Raw genomic sequence first — 24,044 nt, 5'->3', positions numbered from 1 at the left:
ACTGAAATTAAACATTTCACCATTTGGGACAAAGAAATAAAAACAGTTTAAAAAGCAAATCAATGGTGGCGCAGCAGTAGAGTTGCTGCCTTATAGCGCCAGACACCCGGGTTTGATCCTGAATACGGGTGCTTGTCTGTTCGGAGTTTGTACTTTCTCCACGTGACCTGTGTGAATTTTCTCCGAGATCTTCGGTTTACTCCCACTCCTAAGACGTATAGATTTGTAGGTTAATTGGCTTGGTATAAATGTAAAATGTCCCTAGTGAGTGTAGGATAGTGTTAGTGTGCGGGAACATTGGTCTGTGCAGACTTGGTGGGCCGATGGGCCCATTTCCGTGCTCTATCTCTAAACTAAACTAAACTAAAAGACTGGAAGACATCTTTCTTTTTCTGTAGAGCAGTAGACATGAGGGACCACTTCCTTCTGAAAGTGTTTGTTTGGTTCTTTTATTGGGATCTTGATTAAAACCTGATTTAGAACAGGATTAAAGACCACCAGGCCAACAACTGTGGACCGATGATGGAATGCCTTACGGTCACTTTGCAATTGAGACGTCAGAAAGAAATCTGCGGAAAGCAAATGGTAACCGTTAAATAACGTTATCTTCAACATTGCATAATTATTCAGGGAGCCATTTCAAAGAACTTTGCCTTCTTGGAATTCTTCTCTGAATTCACATCTCTCAAGTGATTAAATTGGGCAAACTCTATGAAAGGAATGGTCAAAATGGACTTGTCTCATTTAATTTTAAATTCCTAAGCTATCTCTAAAGCTGCCTGCAACATTTGATGAAGACACAGGAGTTTAAATGGGCTTTGCTCATTTCAAAATTATGTTCAAGTGTTTTGAAATAAACACCTCTTTAAAATTTACCCAGTCTTTCAAGACAGTTGGAGTCAAAAATTGAAAGCCTAATACTAATACCCAAGAGGTTCTCATTTTTATTCTAATATTCTAATAGTCCATTAATGTGTAGGATGCTAAATTATATTTGGAATATTTACCTACCATATGAGTAAAATAAACTGTATGGAACATAGCAATAGGCAATAAAATAAGTCTTCCAAAATTCATGCTCGTTTGTAGTTTCCATCTTTGGTGCAGAAGCAGTGACTAGTTTAAATTCTAAGCACAGATAAACAATAAATATCTGACACTTTTGCAGATCCCTCTGTTTCCATTGTTGTTTTTTATATAGCGACATTATTAAAAGCTTTGCACATACTGTTCTTATAGTTAAAATTTAATACCACTGTAGACAAAGCGTGGGAATTGCTGTAAAAAAAGTCGAATTTTTTTGGTGATGCAACAGATTGCAGATGCTGGAATCTGGAGCAGCAAACCAGCTGCTCATCATCCTTACCACTCATCAGTCCATTAATCACTCACTGGCTCTTGTCTTCTCTTTATACTGGCTCTCTTCCCTCTCCACTCTTAGTTCTGATGCAGAGTTCCAACCAGAAACATTGCCAACTCCATTCCCCTCAAAGATGCTGCTCCACCCGCTGAATTCCTCCAGCAGATTGTATGCTACATTTTTTGGTGATGGCTTGGATTCTTCTCTCATTCTGATGAACAGTTCAGAAAGCAGAAGAATACCAGTCTAATGTCAAAAGTGGTTAATTCTCTCAAGCCAAAAACAACTAAAGACTTAGTGTTAGCAGTTGAGGGACCAAATTCTCTGTGGAATTCTCTGCAACAGAAGGTAGTTGAGGCCAGTTCATTGGCTATATTTAAGAGGGAGTTAGATGTGGCCCTTGTGGCTAAAGGGATCAGGGGGGTATGGAGAGAAGGCAGGTACAGGATACTGAGTTGGATGTTCAGCCATGATCATATTGAATGGCGGTGCAGGCTCGAAGGGCCGAATGGCCTACTCCTGCACCTATTTTCTATGTTTCTATCTCTTGTCAGCTTATTTACCTCAAATGAAGATGGTTCACAAAAGGAGAATGAAACACAGCATTTGTGGATCGCTTTTAACAGAAAAGATGAAAAGTGCTAAAAAAAAGCTTGAACCTGGAGCTGAATTTAAGAATGTTCTTAAATTGTAGAGCTTTCATCAATATCAGGAATATTATGGGTTGAAAAGGAACTGCAGGTGCTGGTTTATACCAAAGATAGACACAATGTGCTGAAGCAATTCAGTGGGTCAGGCAGCATCTCTGGAGAATAAGGATGTGTGACGTTTCAAGTCGGGACCTTTGATCAAACTGAAAGTTAAAGGGAGGGAACTGGAGATAAGAAAAGCTGAAGATAGACACAAAATGCTTGAGTAACTCAGAGGGGCATGCAGCATCTCTGGATAGAAAGAATGGGTGACATTTAGGGGAGAGGGAGACACAGAGATAAGGAAGTGTAAAGTGTGAAAACAAAACATCAAAAGTATCAAGGAAAATGGAGGATAGAACATTGTTAGCTAGAAGTTGTCAACGAAGCATACTGAGATAAAATTTAATCAGTGGGGCAGTCAGACTGGTCGGAGAATTAGGAAGGGGGAGGGATGGAGAGAGAGGGAAAGCAAGGGTTACTTGAAGTTAAAGAAGTCCATATTCATACCCCGGGGTGTAAGCTGCCTTAGCGAAATCTCTGTGTCTCCCTCTCCCCTGACTCTCAGTCTGAAGAACTGCCTTGACCCAAAACGACACCCATTCCTCTATCCAGAGATGCTGCCTGTCTCACTGAATTAATTCAGCATTTTGTGTCTATCTTCGGTGTAAACCATCATCTGCAGTTCCTTCCAAAACAATAAGAATAGCCGGTTGGAAGACAGATCCCGACCTGAAACGTCACCCATCCTTTTTCACCCGCTGAATTACTTCAGAATTTTGTGTGTATCTTTAGGAATATTATTCTGCTTTTGCGCATTATGAAACCGTGGCATCTTCTCTCATGTATACACATTGCATGTGAGTAGAAACATGAAATATTGGAAGTAGAAAAAACAAGAGGGACTGAAGGAATTTTGTGTTCATAGTTGTCGGAAACATTATGTTCAGGTTGGAATATCCTGGCAGTTCACGTACCTCAGTCTCAACACCTCGCATTCCAAAATTATAGAATCCACTCCAAATTTCAAAATGATACTGATATTGGAGCAACAGCAAAGTTCGACACTTCAGTTGGACAATAACATATAAGCTTCCCAGTCAACAGTATGGTTCTTTACCAACGAGAGAATATTTTGGTAAAATGTGCATTAAGGACTAATTCACTGCATCTTCTTTTAACTTCAAAGGGCTACCAAAGTTTTTCAGCAAATCTAAAGGTGAACAAAACCCAGGCTTCCAAATCATGGAATGTTTATGAATTATCTGGGTGCTGGATTGGGGCTCAAGTCAAGAAGTATATGGACTCCCAGAATCTACTGGACAACTACCAGATTCCCCATATGACTTTCAAAATCCTATATTATTTTAAACTTTAACTTTAGTTAGTACTGGATCCAGATCAAAAGTATATCGTGCAAAGCTGAATAAATGAAAATTTAGTAAAGGTTCTTGAAAGTCTATAAACCTGTTCATCCTTTGGGAGTTTAAGTTTCGTACAGGTGAGTATCCTTCAAGACACAATTTAAATATATATACCCTGATAAACATTTCACTGCAGTCTTTTAAAAGAAAATATGAGCAGCCTTCAAATCCCAGACCCTTCCCTTCTCTGACAAAGCTTTCCAGATTTTCTTTAGGAAGGTCAGACATGTTGGCAACACATCTCGTTGGTGTTTCTTCCCCTGCACAAAGCCAAACCCTCAAACATGTCTCAGACGGCTAAATATGACCTATAAATAATGAATGTACATAGCAACCTCCGATGTTTGCCAATCCTTAATCATCTACACTTTTGACCCAATTTCCTAATATTTTGTAATGTCGAATTTGTCACACATATATCTTCACATTTTAAAACAAAGTAGTAAAATTTATTTCAATTCTTTCCTGCACAATGGGCACTCTAATGGCGACTGGTTTGTTTTCTGGGAATGAGGATCACATTTATTTATTTTTCTTCAGTCCACATTCTCATGGACTGATGGTTTCCAGGACCTGCCTTATCCCAGGGGATAATGATTCCAAGCAGTGTCGTATGTAACTGGGTATTTTGCCCTATGCCTGCGTATGGAATTAAAGATTTTGGAATCACTTTGTATTAGAAATATATATAACATGTGCACAAACCCTCATTCAGGAAGTAATTCTCACATTGAATTATGTGGAGTAAACTGCCATCAAGTGGTAGCAAAGGAAACTTCTGAACATTTATTTAAGCAGGATTAAGACTTCTTTTACTGGATGTTGAAAGACAATGTAAAGCATAAATCGTGTGCAGAAAGGAACTGCAGATACTGGTTTAAACTGAAGATGGGCACAAAATGCTAGAGTAAATCAGCGGGACAGGCAGCATCTCTTGAGAGAAGGAATGGGTGATGTTTCGGATCGAGACCCTTCTTCAGACTATCAGTACTAACCACCGGCTAGCAACATATCACCAATTTGTAAAATGAGTTTGTTGTAAAAAAATGTGAAATTCCTTGTAATCCTAGAAACAGTCTATGGGCTTCATCTTTATCTTAATTGACTCAGAAGAAATCCTCCTGCGATAGACACAAAATGCTGGAGTAACTCAGCGGGACAGGCAGTTTGGATCAAAACTCTTCTTGTGACCCTTCTTCAGAAGAAGTCTGAAGAAGGGTCACAACCCGAAAAGTCACCCATTCCTTCTCCCCAGAGATGATGCCTGTCCCCCTGAGTTACTCCAACATTTTGTGTCTATCTTTGGTTTTAAACCAGCATCTACATTTCCTTCTTACAGAAATCTTCCTGAGTTCCAGTTATAACTAGGACCTCTAGCCACAGGAGGGAGACCAGCATGAGTCGCGCCGGTGGGCGGCGCGACTCTCGTCAGCAGCGGCCTCTGCAGTCTGTCCGCGTTTTATTATTTTCTGTCTTATGTAGTTTTTGATATTTTTTTGTTGGGGTGTGTGTGTGGGGGGGTGGGGGTGGGGTGGGAAACTTTTTAAATCTCTCCCTGCACGGGAGACCCGACCTTTTCTCGTTGGGTTTCCGTTATCGTTGGGGCTGCAACGAGGAGCGGCCTCCAACAGGAAGAGACCGGGGACTCTGGTGCCGACGACTCACCGTCGCCGTCGCAGGGCTGGCCGAGTCCGGAGCGGGTGGAGCGGTGGAGGAGCGCTGCTGCTGCTGCTGCTGCGGCCCGACCGGAGAGTCGGAGGCTTCAACGGCAGGTCTGTGGACGGCGGCACCGGGAGCCCGCGGGTCCCTGGAGGGAGACCGCTTTTCAGGGCTCTCGCAACGGCGACTTCCCCCGCCCGAGTTGCGGGGTCGAAGAGCTCCTGGAGCGGGGCCTAACATCACCGCCCCGCGCGGCTTGGAATGGCCGCGGGACTCTGCGAGCGCACGCCGGGGGCTCTAACATCAAGACCCGGTGTGCGACCTCGCACCACCCGGCGTGGCTTTAATGGCCGCGGGGACAATCGCCATCGCCAGCCGGGGGGCTTTGACTTTGACTATGACATCGGCGGGGGGGGAGAGTGCAGTGGAGAGATAAGTTTATTTGGCCTTCCATCACAGCAATGTGATGGATGTTTATGTAAATTATGTTGTGTTGTTGTGTCTTGGGTCTATGTGTTTGTAATGTATGGCTGCAGAAACGGCATTTCGTTTGGACCTCAAGGGGTCCAAATGACAATTAAATGTATCTTGTATCTTGTATGATGCTGGAGGGGTTTCATCTGGCATTTAGGAAACTATCCATTCATTGACCAACACTCGCCCACTCATCCCTCTGCGTAAATGCATGTAGTAAGTTTAAAGCCAAAGATAACATAACATATTTTCTAGTTCAGCTGCAAACTTGGAAATAATGGTCAATGGTTTCATTACTGTCACGTGTACCAGGTTCAGTGAAATACATTTTTTGCACACAGCTCAGCAAGACTATCCCCGTACATAAGCACAATCACCCCAGTTAGTGCAATATGCATAGAACAGCCCGCTATTCCATATTCAAGAGGAGCCATTTTAGAGTCTCAGCTGCAGTTGGCCACAAAGCCCGTTGCAGCCGTTGCCTCCATTCTGGCCGTCCCGTGATCGGATGTCCCTCTCCTCATCTGGCCCTCTTCCTCGGGCAGCACCTCCCGCAAACGACCTTGGGTGCAGAATGTAAGACCCCCTTGTTCTTTTTACTGGGCATTTTTCCATTGCTTTTACTGCATTGCCTTGCATTCTGCTCTCAAGGTAAACCCAAGTCAGCTGCAAGATGTTGCCGCATCTTTTCAAGAGAAAAACTGGATGACGTTTTCAGAGGTTATGGATGTTGCAACGTACAACTAATATGCTCATGCTGTCTGCATCAAATAAGAACAGTCTAATATACATGTTGCTTTTGATGCAGGCAGTTGTGCATCAAAATTATGCAGTCTGCACCTTTCTATGATTTCACATATCACTCAGCAATAATTTCACTACTTATTTGCTATGTTTATCCTTTAATGTACCAACATTGGTTGTTAATTAGTGTTAAATCATATTGTGCAAATTGGTAGTAGGACCAGCCAACTGTAAGGAAGGTTTTGCCTTTGCAGTCCTTGCACCTCTACCTTGCACTTCTGGAGGCAAATCAATATCCCAGTTACTTTATTCTGAGTTTGGCTTTTAACTCGCCCATATTCTCATTCCAGCCACCGCCAGATCATAGAATTGCTGAATCACTGAATAGTTTCAGTGCAGGAGGCTGACATTCAGCCCATCAATCTGCAGCCGTACAGAACTTGGTGCATTGGTGTTTCCCAAGCTGGTAGCCAAAGGAGAGTAGCAGATATAGAATTATTAAATGTACAAGTGGACAAGTATATATGTTTATTGCAAAAATGGTACATAGCTGATATACGACACACATTCCAATGTCAGAGCTAAATAGTATTTATTGTATGTACTATTTTAACCAGATGACTTTTGAGTGTGCTTAGGACTGCAAATGGGTCATAAATATGTTGATTTGTGTCTGATCACATGGGAGTCTTTAAAGAATATTTAACTTCCACTACATGTGATTAATCAATGATGGTTTTAGATTCAATGATGGCAGTACAGAAGTTGTTGTCACGCAGCTGCCAAGAGCCACTGACAAAACTGCAATGCACGAGCCAGCTCATCTCAGCCAGAGACAAGCTGAAGATGAGACGCTGGTGTTTTGTTTTGGGGCTCATCTCTGGGTTCAGCAGCAGAGCGGCTGGATGGTTGCCAGCTTTATGTCAGCCACAGTGCAATCTCATCCATTTGAAAGAAGCCACCAACCTTCAGTAACAAGATATGTGTAGGTAACTGATTTTTTTTTTTAAATTTTACTTTACCTTGATGTTTGAATTAATTTCTCCTGGTTTAATTTATTAAGTACAAAAATATTTTAAGTAATGTAATTATTTAAATATTTTTAAACAGTTTGTAGATGTATCTGGCCATCAGGGGCATTTAAAAATGGGTAAAAAGACCTTTGAAAACAAGGAACTCAAGTTAAATGGTCATCAGGTCTTTTCTGGTTGTGGGCCTCAAGATGTGTCACCCGAGGCCTAGTCAAAGAATAACTGCTTGCACCTGACAGAATGGCTGTAGCCAGGCCTCTTAGAGCTGTCAATGGTAAGTGCTGTGTGTGGTAGAGGGAGTAGTGAGAAAGGATGGCGGATGGGAGCAAGCTTTACCTGGCCCATTTGATGTTACATCCTCTTCAATACCATACTAACTGCTGGTCACAGGCATTCTTGGCATAAGCAGCTTAGCTGAATGCCTTTATAAGAGCAGTGCAAAATAAATAATGCTGCCATTATATGTTCCATAACTGCACAATCCTGTTAGGTGAGCACATTCTGTTGTATTGCGATGTGTTTGGCAAGAACATTGAAAGCACAAGTGAGACATCCAATAGGTAGCCATTGCCCAGAAACATGGACAAACAAAAGGATGATAATTAGGCAAAAAAAAAAAAAATACTTGCCAAGCTAGAAACAAAAACAAGCCAAAAAACAGGTCTGGATGTAGCTTTAAGATAATGCCATAGATTTCCTTTCCAATGAGCAGGTGGCGCCAGCACCTGGCCTTTCATTATTTTTTTTTGTTTTAATTGTATGTGTTAAATGTATGTGTGGGGGGGGGGGGTGTTGGGGAAAACTTTTTCTAATCTCTTACCGCGACGAAGATGCGATTTTTTTTCCATGTCGTATCTCGGTCCACACTGCGGCCTAACATTGAGGAGTTGGCGGCCTTTGCTGGAGACCAATATCGAGAGCTCCACTGTGGGAGCCTATGAGACTTTAACATCGTGGAGCCCGCGATCCCTTTGCCAGGGGTCGACCACGGAGCTCCAACTGTGGGTGCTAGCGGACTTAACATCACGGAGCCCGCAGTCACTGATCATGACCGACTTCGGGAACGTCAAGCCATGGGGGTTTCGACCTCCCTGACGCAGGAGTTTCCATCGCCCCGACACGGGAGTTTCGATCACCCCGTGCGGCGGTTTCGACCGCCAGCTGCGGGAGCTTTGATCGCCCTGACGGATGGTTCAACTGACCCGACCGCAGGAGAATAATGAGGAAGAAGATTGGACTATTTTGCCTTCCATCAGAGGAATGTGTCTTTTATGCAGTTGTGTGTCTTGTTGCTTTTTTTTTCCCGTATGGCTGTATGGTAATTCATATATCACTGTACCTTAATTGGTTCATGTGACAATAAAAGACCTTTGAAACCTTTGAAACTTTCAATAAAGGAAACTCCGCTGATAATGAAGATTAAGCTTTAAGCTTTAAAGGACTTTGGTTAGCCCATATTTTGAGTATTGCGTGCAGTTCTGTTTGACCCATTACAGGAAAGATGTGGAGGCTTTGGAAAGGGCGAAGAGGAGGTTTACCAGAATGCTGCCTGGATTAGAGGATTTCAGCTAGAGGGAGAGAGATTGGTTAGGATTGAATTATTTTCTCTGGAACGTAAAAGGTTGAGCCGAGACTTGATAGAAGTATATAAAATTATGAGGTTTAGATGAGGTAGACAGTCAGAACCTTTACCTCAGTGTGGATATGTCAAACACAAGAGGGCATAGCTATAACAAGAGAGGACGAAGGTTTAATGGAGGTGTGCGGAGAAAGTTTGTTACACTCCACATGGCGGAAGCTGATACGATAGTGGCGTTTAACAGGCTGTTAGATAGGCACACGAAAGCGCAGGGAATTGAGGGATAAGGATCATGTGTAGTGAGGTGACATCAGTTTAACTTGGCATCGTGTTTGGCACAAACATTGTGGGCTGAAGGGCTCATTCCTTTACTGTTCTATATTATGCTGTACTTGTGTGAATTTGGCTAATGGTATAACTGTTTCCAACTTCTTTGTTTGGGTTATCTGTGATTACAAAAGATAATCAATTGAATGAAATGAGTCTTAAATACACCTAGATATTTAATCTGCATTAATTTGATCAATCAAAATACATGACATTCTCCAGCATATCACAGTTTAAAAATTAATCCTGACTTCATATTGTTGTTAGCTACAGCTTTCAATAGTGATCTAACTCCAAGAAGCAATGGTAACAGGGCTGCAGTATGCAGCATAGCTACTTGCCCCACTCACTGTCTGGTGTTCATGCCATTTTAAACTGACATTAATGGGCCTGTCCCACTTAGGCAACTTTTTAGGTGACTGCAGGAGACTATGCAGTCGCCACATGTTCGCGGGTGGTTGCCGGGGAGTCGCCTTCATGGTCGTGAGGAGTTCCCGCATTCTGGGAACTAGTCGTGGCCTCATTAAGGTCGCCGCGAATTTTTCAACATGTTGAAAAATTAGCAGAGACTAGAGTAAAGCTGCCATGGAGAGTAGCGAGAATTCTCATGCCGCAGGTGGGTCGCCAGGAGGTTGAAGGTTCTTGAAGGTTCTTGTAGATTGTAGCCAGTGCTGACCGGTGAATTTCATTGGCTCATTGGGGGAAAAAAAACGTAAGCAGTAGTTTTCACAACCAAGGATGACCGACCGGTAATGTTATATGACCGCCGAGCTTCACAGCCGTGTATCTCTGGCTTCTTAAAAGTTGCCTCCACTCCTTCTCCCCCCTTCCCCCCCCCTCTCCCCCCTTTTTTAGAGGACTTACCGTACACTGTGCTTTCACCAATTTAATTACAGCGCCAACCTTCCTGTTCATCGTGGTGTGCGTCTGTATCACATTGGCTTTGCACCGTGTGAATTTCACTCAGACAGCGCTCCCCCCGCTTGCCCTGTCCCCTGCATAACGGGCTAGTGAAGGAAGTGATGTATGTGCGTGTGCGTGTGTGCGTGTGTGTGTGTTCCACTCTGACAGTTGCCGTTCCAGTTGCCGGTTTTTCAGGCGACTCCCGGCAACTTGACAGTCGCCGGCAGTCCGCTGAAAAATCGCCTCAGTGGGACAGACCCATAAGCATTTATCCACACACTACTGATTGGAAAAGAACATTTGCTCCTCATTTACAAACGTCTTCTATAGGTCTTATATAATGGCTTTGGGATTAACTTATACCTGGTTAGGTAATGGGCCAATTCAACACCACACAATCCAAAACCACATAATTAACTGACAGGACCAAACTAAGTATCAAATCAGGAAGACTGGTGGTGACTGACGTTTTTGGCAGACATTCACAGAACACTACTGCACCTGAACAAGCAAACCAGATGTCTCTGGAGCACTTACAGAGTAGAGTTTCAAATTTCAAATTTGTTAATTCAATAATGCTGAAACTGAAATTAAGTGTTTAAAGAATAAAATCAATTACAAAAGATAAATTGCCCTTTTTTCTGCAGAGTTATTAACTTTTTCATTATTCCAATTTAATAATTTTAACTTAAAACAAATTATTCATTTGCAATAATATTCTGCCGTGATATCTTTATTTAATTAACTCCCCACACATTTTTTTGACTGTGTAATACTGTGAAATATTGACTGTGAAAGGGACTCTAACAATGAAAGTTTTTGTCCCACTTATTTGTAACTTATTTAAATGAAATGAAATTTGTATTCCTGTAAGTTGGCCAAACCTTTGCCTTATTTCTTCAAGTAGGAGTAATGGTTATATACAATACAATACAATACAATTTATTTGTCGTTTGAACCCCGTTGAGGTCCAAACGAAATGTCGTTTCTGCAGTCATACATACAAAACGAAAAAGACCCAAGACACAACACAATTTACACAAACATCCTTCACAGCGCATCTTCTCCTCGCTGTGAAGGAAGGCAAAAAAAAACATATCTCTCCCCTGCACTCCCCTCTCCCCCCATGTCAGAGTCAAAGACAGAGTCAAAGCCCCTGGCGGGCGATGTTAAATGTCCCGCAGCCATTAAAGCCACGCCGGGTGATGCAAGGCCAAGCACCGGGTCTTGGTGTTGGAGCCCCGGTGGGCTCTTGGTGTTGGAGCCCCTGGCGGGCGCTCACAAAGTCCCGCGGCAATTCCAAGCCGCGCGGGGCAGGGATGTAAGGCCCCGCTCCAGGTAATCTTCAATCCCGCAACTCGGGCGGGAGAAGTCGCCGTTGCGGAAGCCCCGAAAAGTGGTCTCCAACCAGGGACCCGCGGGCTCCCGGTATTTCAGTCCACAGACCTGCGGTAGGAGCTTCCGAAACTCCGGGGGTCGGGCCACAGCAGCGCTCCACCACAGCTCCACCCGCTCCGGACTCGGCCAGCTCCGTGAAGGTGAGTCGTCCGCAGCTCCGTGACTGGAGCCCCAGGTCGTTCCTGCCGGAGGCCGCTCCACGTAGCAGCCCCAACGACAACGGAGACCCGACAAAGAAAAGGTCGGGTCTCCCATTCAGGGGAAAGAATTTAGAGTTTCCCCCGCCCCCCACACATACCCCGACAAAAAATAATTAAAAACTACATTTAAACGAAACAGAAATAATAAAAAGACAGACGGACTGCAGAGGCCGCTGCTGACGAGAGTCGCGCCACCCACCGAATACGGCCTTGTGCAATTGAACTCTGCCATATTATGGTGGATACAGGAATAGCAAGGAATGAATTCAGAATCCACAGTGAACTATCTTCAGAAAGCCAAGAGAAAGTTACTTTTCATCTGCACTTTCAACCAATTTTGTACTTCAACTATTTAGTAGGGTTCTTTTGTAATGATGTACAACTGTTCATTGTATTCCTGTCTTCAGGGATTTTTTTTAGTCCATTGTACAGAACTCCCTTTGGCCAATGAATTATCTTTGAGGTGTATTGCATTGAAGAAAATACAGCAGCAACTTCCACACACAAACCTTCCACGTCACCAATGGCCTGAATTTTGCAAGGAACTGCCAGAAGAACTATCCACAATTACCCCTGTAAATTTCAACACCATTGAGATTCTCCATATGGTGTGGAAGTTCCAAAGCTGTGATCAGCTGTTTGCCATTTTGTCAACTGTGCTCCTACATTGGATTAATTATAGATCTTAGCTTGGGAACAGGAAGTAGCAGGGATTCCCCCTCATTCACACTGAAGATTCCATATGAAAGGTATTGGGCCACGTTAGACGTTGCATAGGAAATGTTTTGCTATTCTTTTCATAGCTATTGAATAATGAAAACTGGTATAGTTATAGAACCTGGTTATTTTGAGACAATAGGCTCACAGACTCACCCCTGAAAGCTGACTTATTATCTTCTAAGGAGTGTGATTAAATTATTTGTATTTTCATGTTTTAATGCAGCTCTCCTGTCAATGTCATCCAAATATTTCCATCAATGGTAAGATGCACCACCTGTTAGATATATTGCAGCAAAGTTATGTCTACATTGGGAAACAGCTGTATTGGGCATTAAGATCATTGAACATCATCTCCAGGTTTCCCTTCATGTCGTGCACTGTTAATCTGTCATCATTCATAGGTCTCCATCCTTGAATTTTTGACCTAACACTATTGTAAAGTAACCACTCTCAGCTTATCACAGAAACTGGGTAATGGCCAATTCATATGACCTAGCCAACTTTTCTCACTTTCTGAATATATATATTAAAAAATGATCAGAAGGCGATTTATCTTTTTGTTGCATTAATATGTTAGATGAAGGAGGTTAAGGATTTAGATCTCTAACCAGTGGTTCATTTTTCCCCACCAATTACATTAATTCAATAAAGGATGCATAGACCTGTTAGGAATACCATACTTATATTTAGTTGGGCCATCTCATATTATATTTAGTTTGGACATCTCATAATTCCTCTCTTCAAAATTTATAGGACTTTATTTATTTGAGTGCAGAGGCTGAGGGATGATGTTTGAGAGATGTATAAAATCACGAGACGGCATATGTTTAAGATGAGATGGGAAAGATTTAATAGAAACCTGAGGGGTAATGTTTTCACACAGAGTAGTGGTGTATACAACAAACTGCCAGGTGAAATAGTTGCGATAACAGCATTTAAAAGACATTTGGACAAGAACATGGTGAGGAAAGGCTTAGTGGGATATGGGCTAGGCAGACAAATGGGACTAGTTTGGATGGGGCAACTTGGTCAGCATGGACAAGTTGGAATGAGCAGCCTGTTTTCGTCCTGTATAACTCAAAGACAAGCTCTTTGAGTTTGTATGAACTCAAAATGATATTTGTACCTTTCAAGCAGGAAGCTAGTGAAAATATTTGCAGCAGCAGATTAGTATGTCAATGGGTTTAATGCAAGAGCTGTGTTACCTTCACATTTGTTCAAGTCATTTAACGTTACTTTGTGCTAACAGCATTCTTAGAAATTATACAATATATTTCAGTGGTTTGTGGTAGACGATGAAACTACGTGTGTTCAATTTGAACTTTATTTTAAAAAATGAATGGATCAACAACTTTTCAAAATAATAGTCAACATATTTGTCATATTAGTGATCACCCAAAGTTATATCTCATTGTTTATTCAATTTTTGGAAGTGGAAACTGAGGAGTGGTTATTAAAGCAGATGGGATCATAGAATTGAATGAGGATTAGGTTGCAAAAGGAGCACAAATATGTTGAATCTGTCCAGTTATAAATTTAGATTTCAGAGCCTGATGTTATTTTTCTTTGAGGAAAATTAGTTAATAGACTATTTCATTGAGATGCACAAGATCGTGACTGTCCTTGGCAGATTGAATAGAGGGAAAAAAATATCTAATTAGCAGATGATTCAATGACCCCCAGAACTTAAACATTTTTTGGCTTAAGTTCCAAGAGAGATATAAGGAAAATAATTTACTCAGAACCAGAAATAATTGCGCCATGTATGAGTGGTGAAAACAGAATCAATCCGTGCAGTCAGAGGGGAATTGGGAGAAGCATAATAATAATTGGAGGTCAAGGCGAAAGGTAGGGAGGTGGGTTGCATTGGGATTTATAAGATAAGGTAACAATATAGACTTAATGGGCCAACTGGTCTGCTACTATGCCACAGTAATTGTATAAAGTAACTTGGTTTTGCATTTTTTATTGCAACAGAAATTCCAGTGATTCTTCCTTCGGATCTCAAGGGTGATAAAGGCGCACCAGGAAAGCCGGGACCAAGAGGACCATCTGGGCCACCGGGAGTGCCAGGAAATGCAGGATATGGCAAACCAGGTTTTCCAGGTCCAACCGGACCTCCGGGGACACCAGGATTTTCACGCTTTGGAAAGCCAGGAATGCCGGGAATACCTGGTAAGCCAGGTACCATAGGGTTTCCTGGACCAAAGGGCGATGAAGGACCCAGAGGAGATCCAGGACCCCGAGGCCCAGCTGGGATTCCAGGAGAACCTGGCCCTGCGGGATTCCCTGTCCCTGGGAAGCAAGGATCCCCAGGGATTACTGGAGCCCCTGGACCTAGAGCAGAGCCTGGTGAGAAGGGAGAACCCGGTGCTCCGGGGGAACGTGGTCCCAAAGGCGAGGTTGGGTACGGTAAACCGGGTATACCAGGGGCAAGAGGTAAGGAGGGGAGTCCAGGTAAATCTGGGCCCTCAGGGTTACCCGGTTTGGGAAAACCTGGATTTAATGGTTTACCTGGTGTCCATGGTGAGAAAGGCGAATCAGGACCAAGTGGCGACATTGGACATCCAGGACCACCTGGTCCTCAGGGTCCTGCAGGAAAGCCAGGATTAGATGGGATAGGGAAACCAGGTCTGAATGGGTTACCAGGTATCCCAGGATCTGTAGGTCATAAAGGAGGGCCTGGACCTCCTGGTGCTCGAGGTTTGCCTGGGGTTCCAGGGTATGCAAAACCGGGAATGAATGGATTAAAAGGTCAGCGCGGGCCTCCTGGGGCACCAGGTGCTCCAGGACCCAACGGCGAACCAGGTGTAAGTGGTTTACGTGGTGAACAAGGCCCCCAGGGTAGGCAAGGTTATCCAGGGTCTATTGGTTCCAAGGGGTTAATGGGCAAGCACGGCCCACCAGGGCCTGAAGGTAAAATTGGGCTAAATGGGCCACCAGGGCCAAAAGGAATCCGAGGGGATCAGGGATATAGTGGGTTACCTGGAAAACCTGGTGTGCCCGGGGAAAGAGGTTTACACGGATCTACAGGAGCACCAGGTAAAATAGGTCCAAAAGGTGACTCTGGACTTGCAGGAGGTTCTGGGACACGTGGACTGACTGGTCCTGTAGGACCAAAAGGAGAATCAGGGCATGGAGGACAACCAGGACCCAGAGGTTCTTCAGGAATTCCAGGTATTCAAGGGCCTACAGGGCCCAGAGGACCAATAGGTTTACCTGGTCCCAGAGGTGAAGCAGGGTCACCAGGCTTACTAGGGGAGGGGAAAATAGGATTACCAGGTATTGCAGGTCCAGTAGGTCCAATGGGAAACCCCGGCATTCCAGGAAGAATGGGAATTCAAGGCGCACCTGGACCTCCAGGTCCAGCAGGCCCGCCCGGCATCGTCATTAATGGGGATACAACTGGTATTGCTAGCCTGCATGGTGGTGTTGATGGTGCATCAGTACCAGGAAATGGAAAGCATGGAAAACCACAATATGAAAGAGGAGAAATGTCTGCACGAGTAGCTCCAGCTTTCACTGCAATTCTCACAAAATCATTTCCACCTTCAGGCATCCCCATTAAGTTTGATAGGATTTTGTATAATGGACAACATGGTTATAATCCATCAACCGGACTATTTACGTGTCAAGTTCCAGGTGTCTACTACTTTGCTTATCACGTGCATGTGAAGGGAACCAGTATCTGGGTGGCACTGTACAAGAATAATGTGCCTGCAACATACACATATGATGAATATAAAAAAGGATACCTTGATCAAGCATCAGGGAGTGCGGTCCTGGAACTGAAAGAACATGATCAGGTGTGGATCCAGATGCCTTCAGCCCAAGCTAATGGGTTATATTCCACTGATTACATCCATTCCTCTTTCTCAGGATTCCTACTTTGCCCAACATAACGTTGATCAACTTGAATTAGGGGATTTATATATTGTGTAGTAATAAACTGTATTAAGAGGGACACTGGAAAAACATACAAGTGTTATATGTTGCTACCATGTTCCAGTATTAAAAAAAAAGCCTAGACAGCCTCTGGATGATAATCAGCATATTATAGCAACCACAAACATCAGACATTTTCCCTAATGACTGCACATTTTCAGCTTATGTTATAAGGGATTTAATGTGGAACTGTTTTTTTTATGATCAGTTAGAGGCAAAACCATTGTCAATGAAGATTGATGTGATGTTTGTGACACTTGTATTCCCTGTGCTATTTTTGAGTAATGTTCTAAGTAAGGATGCATTTCTTGTTTTTTTCTCACATTTATACCATTGACAGAAACAAACTATCATATTACACAGTTGTACTCTAATTATTATAATCATATCTTTTTAAGTGCAATACATGATAAGTGGTGTTCCATTGTGAATTCAGACAACTGTGTATACTGACTGAGAATTAAAACATTGAGGAATGGTATAATCGGCACTGCTACTTGCTTGAATTTTAAATTTCAAATTAACTTGTAGTAACGTTATGCTGACTAAAAGGTTAATGGATAACGGATGTAGTACAAGTAAATGTTTCTTTTGTACTCATTAAGTTTTATGTATTTTGCATGATCTGAGATGTTACCAAACATCAATTTAGTTGGAATGAAAGGTAAGAAACATTGAACTGTACCAAAAGAAAATAACTATCGTCAGTGTATTGGCATTGGTTTATTATTGTCACGTGTACTGATATACAATGAAAAGCTTTGTTTGTTTGCTATCCAGTCAAATCATATATTTGGTGCTCAAGTCTCAGGAATGGGATTTGAATCTACAAACTTCTGACTCAGAGCTGATAGCGCTGTTCATTGGTCAACACCCAAATCACTAACAAATCGCCAACTGAGGAGACAAAACGGGAAATCAATCTGTCATTCCTTCCAATGAACTGCAAAATTATCCCAGCTGATGTGATCTCAGAATACTTATTCACAATGAATACCCTCCTTCTAGATCATAAATTGTTATGATTTTCACATAGTGAAGACACCTCTGCGACAGTTGGTAGACAAAAATGCTGGAGAAACTCAGCGGGTGAGGCAGCATCTATGGAGCGAAGGAAATAGGCATTGTTTCGGGTCGAGACCCTTCTTAATTTAACTCAGTTTGCTGGCAGCTAGAGCGCTGCATGTACACATGCCACTATTTTTCAAACTAGCAAAGACTGTGAAATGTTTAGTCTTTTTTTTTCAATCTCATAACACAAGCTCGATGAAAATCCCTTATCAAAGAATTCCAGAGTTAAGAGGGAGTAGAGATCTAGTGGCACCTTGGACTAAATGGACCATGGGATCACTATTATGTTACATGCTGGTAGATCCATTAAGGTTTAGTACATTGCTGAGATTCACAAAGTTAAGTAAGTCCTATTTGTGAACAATGACATTTGCCCACATGTTACATCAGATTATGTCATGGCGTCTGTGTTCCTGAGCTGTGAAATTTATACAACAGTAGATTTTATATTTTGCAAGGAAATTGGCATTATGAACTTTCGGGCAGCATGGTTCATTTCATGGTTGCATTTCTGATCTTAGTAGGCTAAATTATTTTTGTTGCTAAAAATAATTCTTAGTAAATTCTCTGCAAGTAAAACTTAGTTAAAATTTATTACCGCAGAATTACTTGGGATAGTTCATTTGCAAATGACTTACCTAGGTTTTGTTTTCTGCCTCTTCTCTGTCTAACCTGTTAATACATACACTGACAATGAAAAACTTTGCATCCAAGCACATAGAATTTAAATGTCCAATTAGATTTAAAATGTAAATGCAGAATGTTTAAATATTCCAATGAGATGAATAGAAAATATGCATTCTACTGAAACGCTCAATTAGTAATGAAATTCAGAATGGGTAGCAGAAAAGTTAAATGGCTGATGAAAATTGAGTATGAAATATATTTATGATGTAATGTGATTGATTATGAATCAATAATAATGAGCATAAAAAACATTTAAAACTATTTTATTTTCTACCAGTCCTTTCCAGACATTCTGACTGAAGTATCAGTTACATTGCTTACAAAATAGTTAAATCAGTTCAATTCACTTTTGAACTTTTAGTTGGAGTAATTGATTATACAGAATCAAACTGATACCCTAGATAATTGGATAATGAAATGATGCCAGGGAGAATTCTGTTTATTGGATCTTACAATTATTTTTATGCATTTATGTAGATTGAGTGTATGCATTACTTTGTGAAAAATAAATTTATATTACCCTTTTAAGCAACAGAAATAAATTAATCTGCACAGCAGAGTTTGATTTTGAAGGAATGGGCTGATAATTGTCCCAGTTATTAGAACATAATTTGGAGCTAAGGTAATAACATTTGTGCATTATATAGAAAATATAATGCGGAGTGATAATTTCTCCAAAATTTCAATTATAACCACAGGGCTGTAACATATTTTGTAACAAAATCCCAACCAGCTAATGAAGTTATATTTAAAAACAAAACATAAGCACTACAGCAATTGTGAAAAAGCCCAAGGTGTACATCTGTAATTTCAAAATGTACAAACAAAATTACATGAGATACCCGTTATTTCAAAGATTAAAGCTTGTCAATAGCTTGGAAATTTTGACCAGAATAAATTTGTTAATATTTACGGTATGAATTTGCTAATTTAGCAACATAAGACCGCAATCTAATACCTTCATTCTTCTACACCAAAGTCAACAGAGTTGTCGTCTAAAATTCAGTTATACTTTATACTTTATTGATTTATTGTTATATCAGATGCCAGAATAATAATTCCAACATGAAGAAATTGCATTAAAATGTCCAACATTATATATATATGCAACTTTAGATTATATGTATTTTTTAATGAACTGTTGTTTTCACATCAATTACATTTTGAGAAATCGTTATCCTGGACAATCCCATAATTATGTTATTGAATTGTTAATATTGATGAGAGCGAGTCATTCTACATCTTTTTGTCTGGAGGAGAATTTCACCTTCATAGTCATCAATTTCTGATGTGGAAGACGTCTTCTTATGTAAATACTTACCTGCACTGTAATAGCATCTGGTAAAATGCACTCTTACCTGAATTGAAAGCCAGAGTCTTCTTTGAAAACTAAACTACTTGATTGTATTGATACAACATCAATAAAAGGTTTTCTGATATTACAAAAAATGACTCTGTTTATTTTAAATAAGGTGCTTGAAATACTGCGCCTTTCTTCCTGAAATACATTTCTTATAAAATATATTTTATTCTGTTTTAAAGTTTATCCAAATTTTCTGTCCAAAATGCTATGAATCTGTCAGTCCAATCTAGTGTTTGGAAACTATTAGATAATTTTGATTCTGCAAAAATTAACCATTAAATGATTACAAATTCATAGTTATTAACAACAATGTTACAACAACCATGTATACATACAATGTTTGTATCACCAGTAGAAGATAAGGCAATTAACAGACAGGCAATCAAATGAGAAAACAAAATATATTAAATCATGCGTAGAAAACTGCATTTCGTTGTCACTGCATTTCGTTGTCTCTGTACTGTACACTGCACAATGACAATAAAGTTTGAATCTGAATCTGAATCTGAAAATGCTGGAGAAACTCGCGGGTGAGGCATCTATGGAGCGAAGGAATAGGTGACTTTTCGGGTCTGATGTGGGGGTGGGGGTGGGGGTGGTTGGAAGAAGAAAGGAATGGGCGGAGACAGTAGGCTGTGGGAGAGCTGGGAAGGGGAGGGGAAGGAGGGAGAAAGCAAGGACTACCTGAAATTGGAGAAGTCAATGTTCATACCGCTGGGGTGTAAACTATCCAAGCGAAATATGAGGTCCCCCAATTTGCGGTGGCACTCACTATGGCCATGGAGGAGGCCCAGGACAGAAAAGTCGGATTTGGAATGGGAGGGGGAGTTGAAGTGCTGAGCCACTTCAGTTGATTAATGCGAACTGAGTGGAGGTGTTGGGCGAAGTGATCGCCAAGCCTGCGCTTGGTCTCACCGATGTAGAGCAGTTGACACCTAGAACAGCGGGTGCAATAGATGAGGTTGGATGAGGTGCAGGTGAACCTCTGCCTCACCTGGAAAGAATGCTTGGGTCTTTGGATGGAGTCGAGAGGGGAGGTAAAGCGACAAGTGTAGGGAAAGTACCAGGGGAGGGGGTGGTTTGGATGGGAAGTGACGAATTGACCAAGGAGTTATGGAGGGAGCGGTCTCTGTGGAAAGCCGAAAGGGGAGGAGATGGGAAGATGTGGCCAGTGGTGGGTTCCCGTTGGAAGTGGCAAAAATGTTGGAGGATTACTTGTTGTATGTGACGCCTGGTAGGGTGGAAGGTGAGGACAAGAGGAACTTTGCCCTTGTTACGAGTGGGAGGATGGGGAGTGAGCTACGGGATGTAGAGAAGACCCTGGTGAGAGCCTCATCTATAATCGAAGAGGGGAACCTCAGTTTCAAGTCAAGTCAAGTCAAGTCAAGTTTATTTGTCACATACACATACGAGATGTGAAGTGAAATGAAAGTGGCAATGCTCGCGGAACAACAAAACAACCAAACAAATTATAAACACAACAATCATAACACACATATTATTTTACATAATAAATAATAGAAGGAAAAACGTTCTGTACAGTTAGTCCCTGGTGAGAAAGGCGTTTACAGTCCGAATTGCCTCTGGGAAGAAACTCCTTCTCAACCTCTCCGTTCTCACTGCATGGCAACGGAGGCGTTTGCCTGACCGTAGCGGCTGGAACAGTCCGTTGCAGGGGTGGAAGAGGTCTCTCATGATTTTGTTTGCTCTGGAGTTGCACCTCCTGTTGTATAGTTCCTGCAGGGGGGTGAGTGAAGTTCCCATAGTGCGTTTGTTCGGCCGAACGCACTACTCTCTGCAGAGCCTTCTTGTCCTTGGCAGAGCAATTCCCCAACCAGATGGTAATGTTCCCGGACAAGATGCTTTCCACCGCCGCTGCGTAGAAGCACTGGAGGATCCTCGGAGACACTCTGAATTTCCTCAATTGCCTGAGGTGGTAAAGGCGCTGCCTTGCCTTACTCACGAGTGCTGAGGCGTGTGATGACCATGTCATATCCTCAGAGATGTGGACTCCCAGATATTTAAAACAGTTCACCCTATCCACAGGATCCCCATTTATACTCAATGGAGTGTACGTCCTCGGATGATGTGCCCTCCTAAAGTCCATGATCAGCTCCTTCGTTTTTTTGATGTTCAAGAGGAGGCTGTTCTCCTGGCACCAGAGTGCTAGATCAGCCACCTCCTCCCGGTAGGCCTTCTCATCATTGTCTGAGATCAGGCCCACCACCACAGTGTCATCAGCAAACTTAATTATTGAATTGGAGCTGAACCTAGCCACACAGTCATGTGTGTACAGGGAGTACAGTAGGGGGCTGATGACGCAACCCTGGGGCGATCCTGTGCTCAGGGTGGGGGACTTTGATGTATTCCCTCCCATCTTGACTACCTGGGGCCTGGCGGTGAGAAAGTCCAGGACCCAGGCACACAGGGAGGTGTTGAGCCCCAATTCCAGTAAGAATGTAAAGAATGAGGACATCTCCAATGCCCTGTTTTGGAACACCTCATCCTGGGTGCAGATGCGGCAGAGGAATTGGGAGTAGGGGATAGAGTCCTTACAGGAAGCAGGGTGGGAAGAAGTGTATTCCAGATAGTCATGGGAGTCAGTGGGTTTGTAGTAGATGTTGGTCAGTAGTCTGTTACCTCCGATGGAGATAGTGAGGTCTAGAAACGGTAGGGAGATGTATCTACTGGCTCCGGGAAGCATGGACTGCCCTTCCCCCCTCCCCCCCAGGTGGGAATGATTGATTGGCTCAAGTGAGTGCCGACACTGACCCAAAAGTCGAGTCCATTGATTGGCTCCGGGAAGGACCGACTGCCCCAACCCCACGAGGGAAGGGTTGATTGCTTTGGGGGAACGGGTTTCGTTGGGGGAACGGGTGAGAGGTGGAAATGGGTTGCGTTGGGAAAACAGGGCCCAACGGATCAGTGGGGTAGGGAGGGGAGAGGGGTTATGGAGGGTGGGAGGGAGTGACTGAGGGTAGGGAGTGGCTGAGGGTAGGGGAAAGGAGAGGGAGGGAGACGTGAAAGAGGGAGTGGAGGTGAGGGAGGAGAAGGGGGAGGGTGAAGAGGAGGGGGAGGGAGTGTGGGGGATGAGGGGAAATGAGCCGCTACTGCGCAGTTGGGACTTATTGGTGAGTGGTGGAATATTGCATTGGGCGAATAATGGGTTACGTTGGGGGAACGGGTGATGGGTGTGATTGGCTCCGGGGGGCGCCTGTCTCTGGGGTGAGCGCCGACGCTGCATTCGGGGACCAGCCTTCCAGTGTGACGCCACTCCCTTTCCCACCCCCCCAGCGTTGGGGGACGGGGCCCAACGGGTCCCACTTGGTCTAGTATTATATGAAAGGGTTAATTTTGCCTTTGGTTTCAAAGGAATGATTGAATTATATCCTCCATTATAACACAGAGGCCTGGAGAGAAGTAAAAGTGAGATAATTAGTTCTCACTGTTACACTCTAAGAAATATACCAGCAACCTCTTGAGAATGCCACAAAGCAACAGTATGCAATAAATTAAAAGTTGTGTTATTAATTCCCTGTTTCCCTGCAGCGAATGGTGTGGTCCGGCTTTCTCTAACAATCTGCTAAATGAAATGGAGTAACATGAACATTACGCATTTATGAGTTAGGAAATTGGCACTGTAAAGAAATTTTCAAAAAACATTTATTGATTCTACCTATCTTAAGCTATTCAGAAACCTCTGACCTTAGACAAGTAATTTCACGTATGGATTGCTATTACCTCAGATTATTATTTTGGTGGTCCTTGCATATTTTAAAATAAAGATTTAATTTCTATATATTTCATCTTTGCACTTAATATCATGTGTTTTTCCCAAATTAAATTTGGCTCTATAACATATTTTCAAAGCTGGTCAACCAAAAAGCCCAGCATTTTTCGTGACATTGGTCTCTACCCGAGACTGGAGCTGCTCGATGGTGAAATCAGCAGGCTGCGGTTGGAGCGTCGATCCCAGGCAAGGCAAGGGATCGGCTCTGATGGTAAGTCCACGTCCCTGCGGTGGGGCTCAAAGTCAGTCCCGAACAAGGCCTCCAGCTCCATGATGTTGGGCCACGCAACGACCGGAGATACGACGCGGATATTTAACGATCGCATCTCCGACAAGAGATTGAAAAAAAAAAGTTTTCCCCGACCACTCCTCACATAAAACAAACTAGAGAACATTAACGCATACTTTAAATAATAAAAAATAGACAAAAAGTATGACAGACTTGACGAGGCTGCATCGCGGCGCCACCCGGTGGTTCTCAGTGTTGGTTTGGCAAATGGTTTACCTGAATAGATGGGAAAATCAAGGCAAGGAAGGTGAGGAATTGGTGGAAACTGGCAGCAAAGGTTGGTAACTATTTCTATTTCTCAGTGAGAAGCAGAAGTATCTTTGGTACAGTCATCAAAGTGCTGGAAAAAAACAGATAAGAGTAAAATAAAGTATTCCATAAAGAGTCAAAT

At 42.6% G+C, this 24,044-nt stretch overlaps 1 protein-coding gene across 2 annotated transcripts in view; it reads left to right on the top strand.

The window, feature by feature from the left end:
• col8a2 (collagen, type VIII, alpha 2) overlaps positions 1–20,128 on the top strand; it is a 168,103-nt gene extending 147,975 nt beyond the window's left edge. Inside the window, exon 3 of one of the 2 annotated variants that reach the window (XM_055656341.1) lies at positions 14,486–20,128. In XM_055656341.1, coding sequence (XP_055512316.1) covers positions 14,486–16,410 — 1,925 coding nt within the window. In that variant the 3' untranslated portion in view covers positions 16,411–20,128. The remainder of the gene's footprint in view (positions 1–14,485) is intronic. The other variant, XM_055656340.1, reaches the window with a different exon arrangement.
• Positions 20,129–24,044: the final 3,916 nt, after the last annotated feature.

Source organism: Leucoraja erinacea, chromosome 26 (assembly GCF_028641065.1).
Source record: "Leucoraja erinacea ecotype New England chromosome 26, Leri_hhj_1, whole genome shotgun sequence".
In the NCBI taxonomy this organism is placed as follows: domain Eukaryota; kingdom Metazoa; phylum Chordata; class Chondrichthyes; order Rajiformes; family Rajidae; genus Leucoraja; species Leucoraja erinaceus.
The sequence above is the reverse complement of the archived record's forward strand: the minus strand, read 5'-3'. Positions and strand labels throughout refer to the sequence as shown.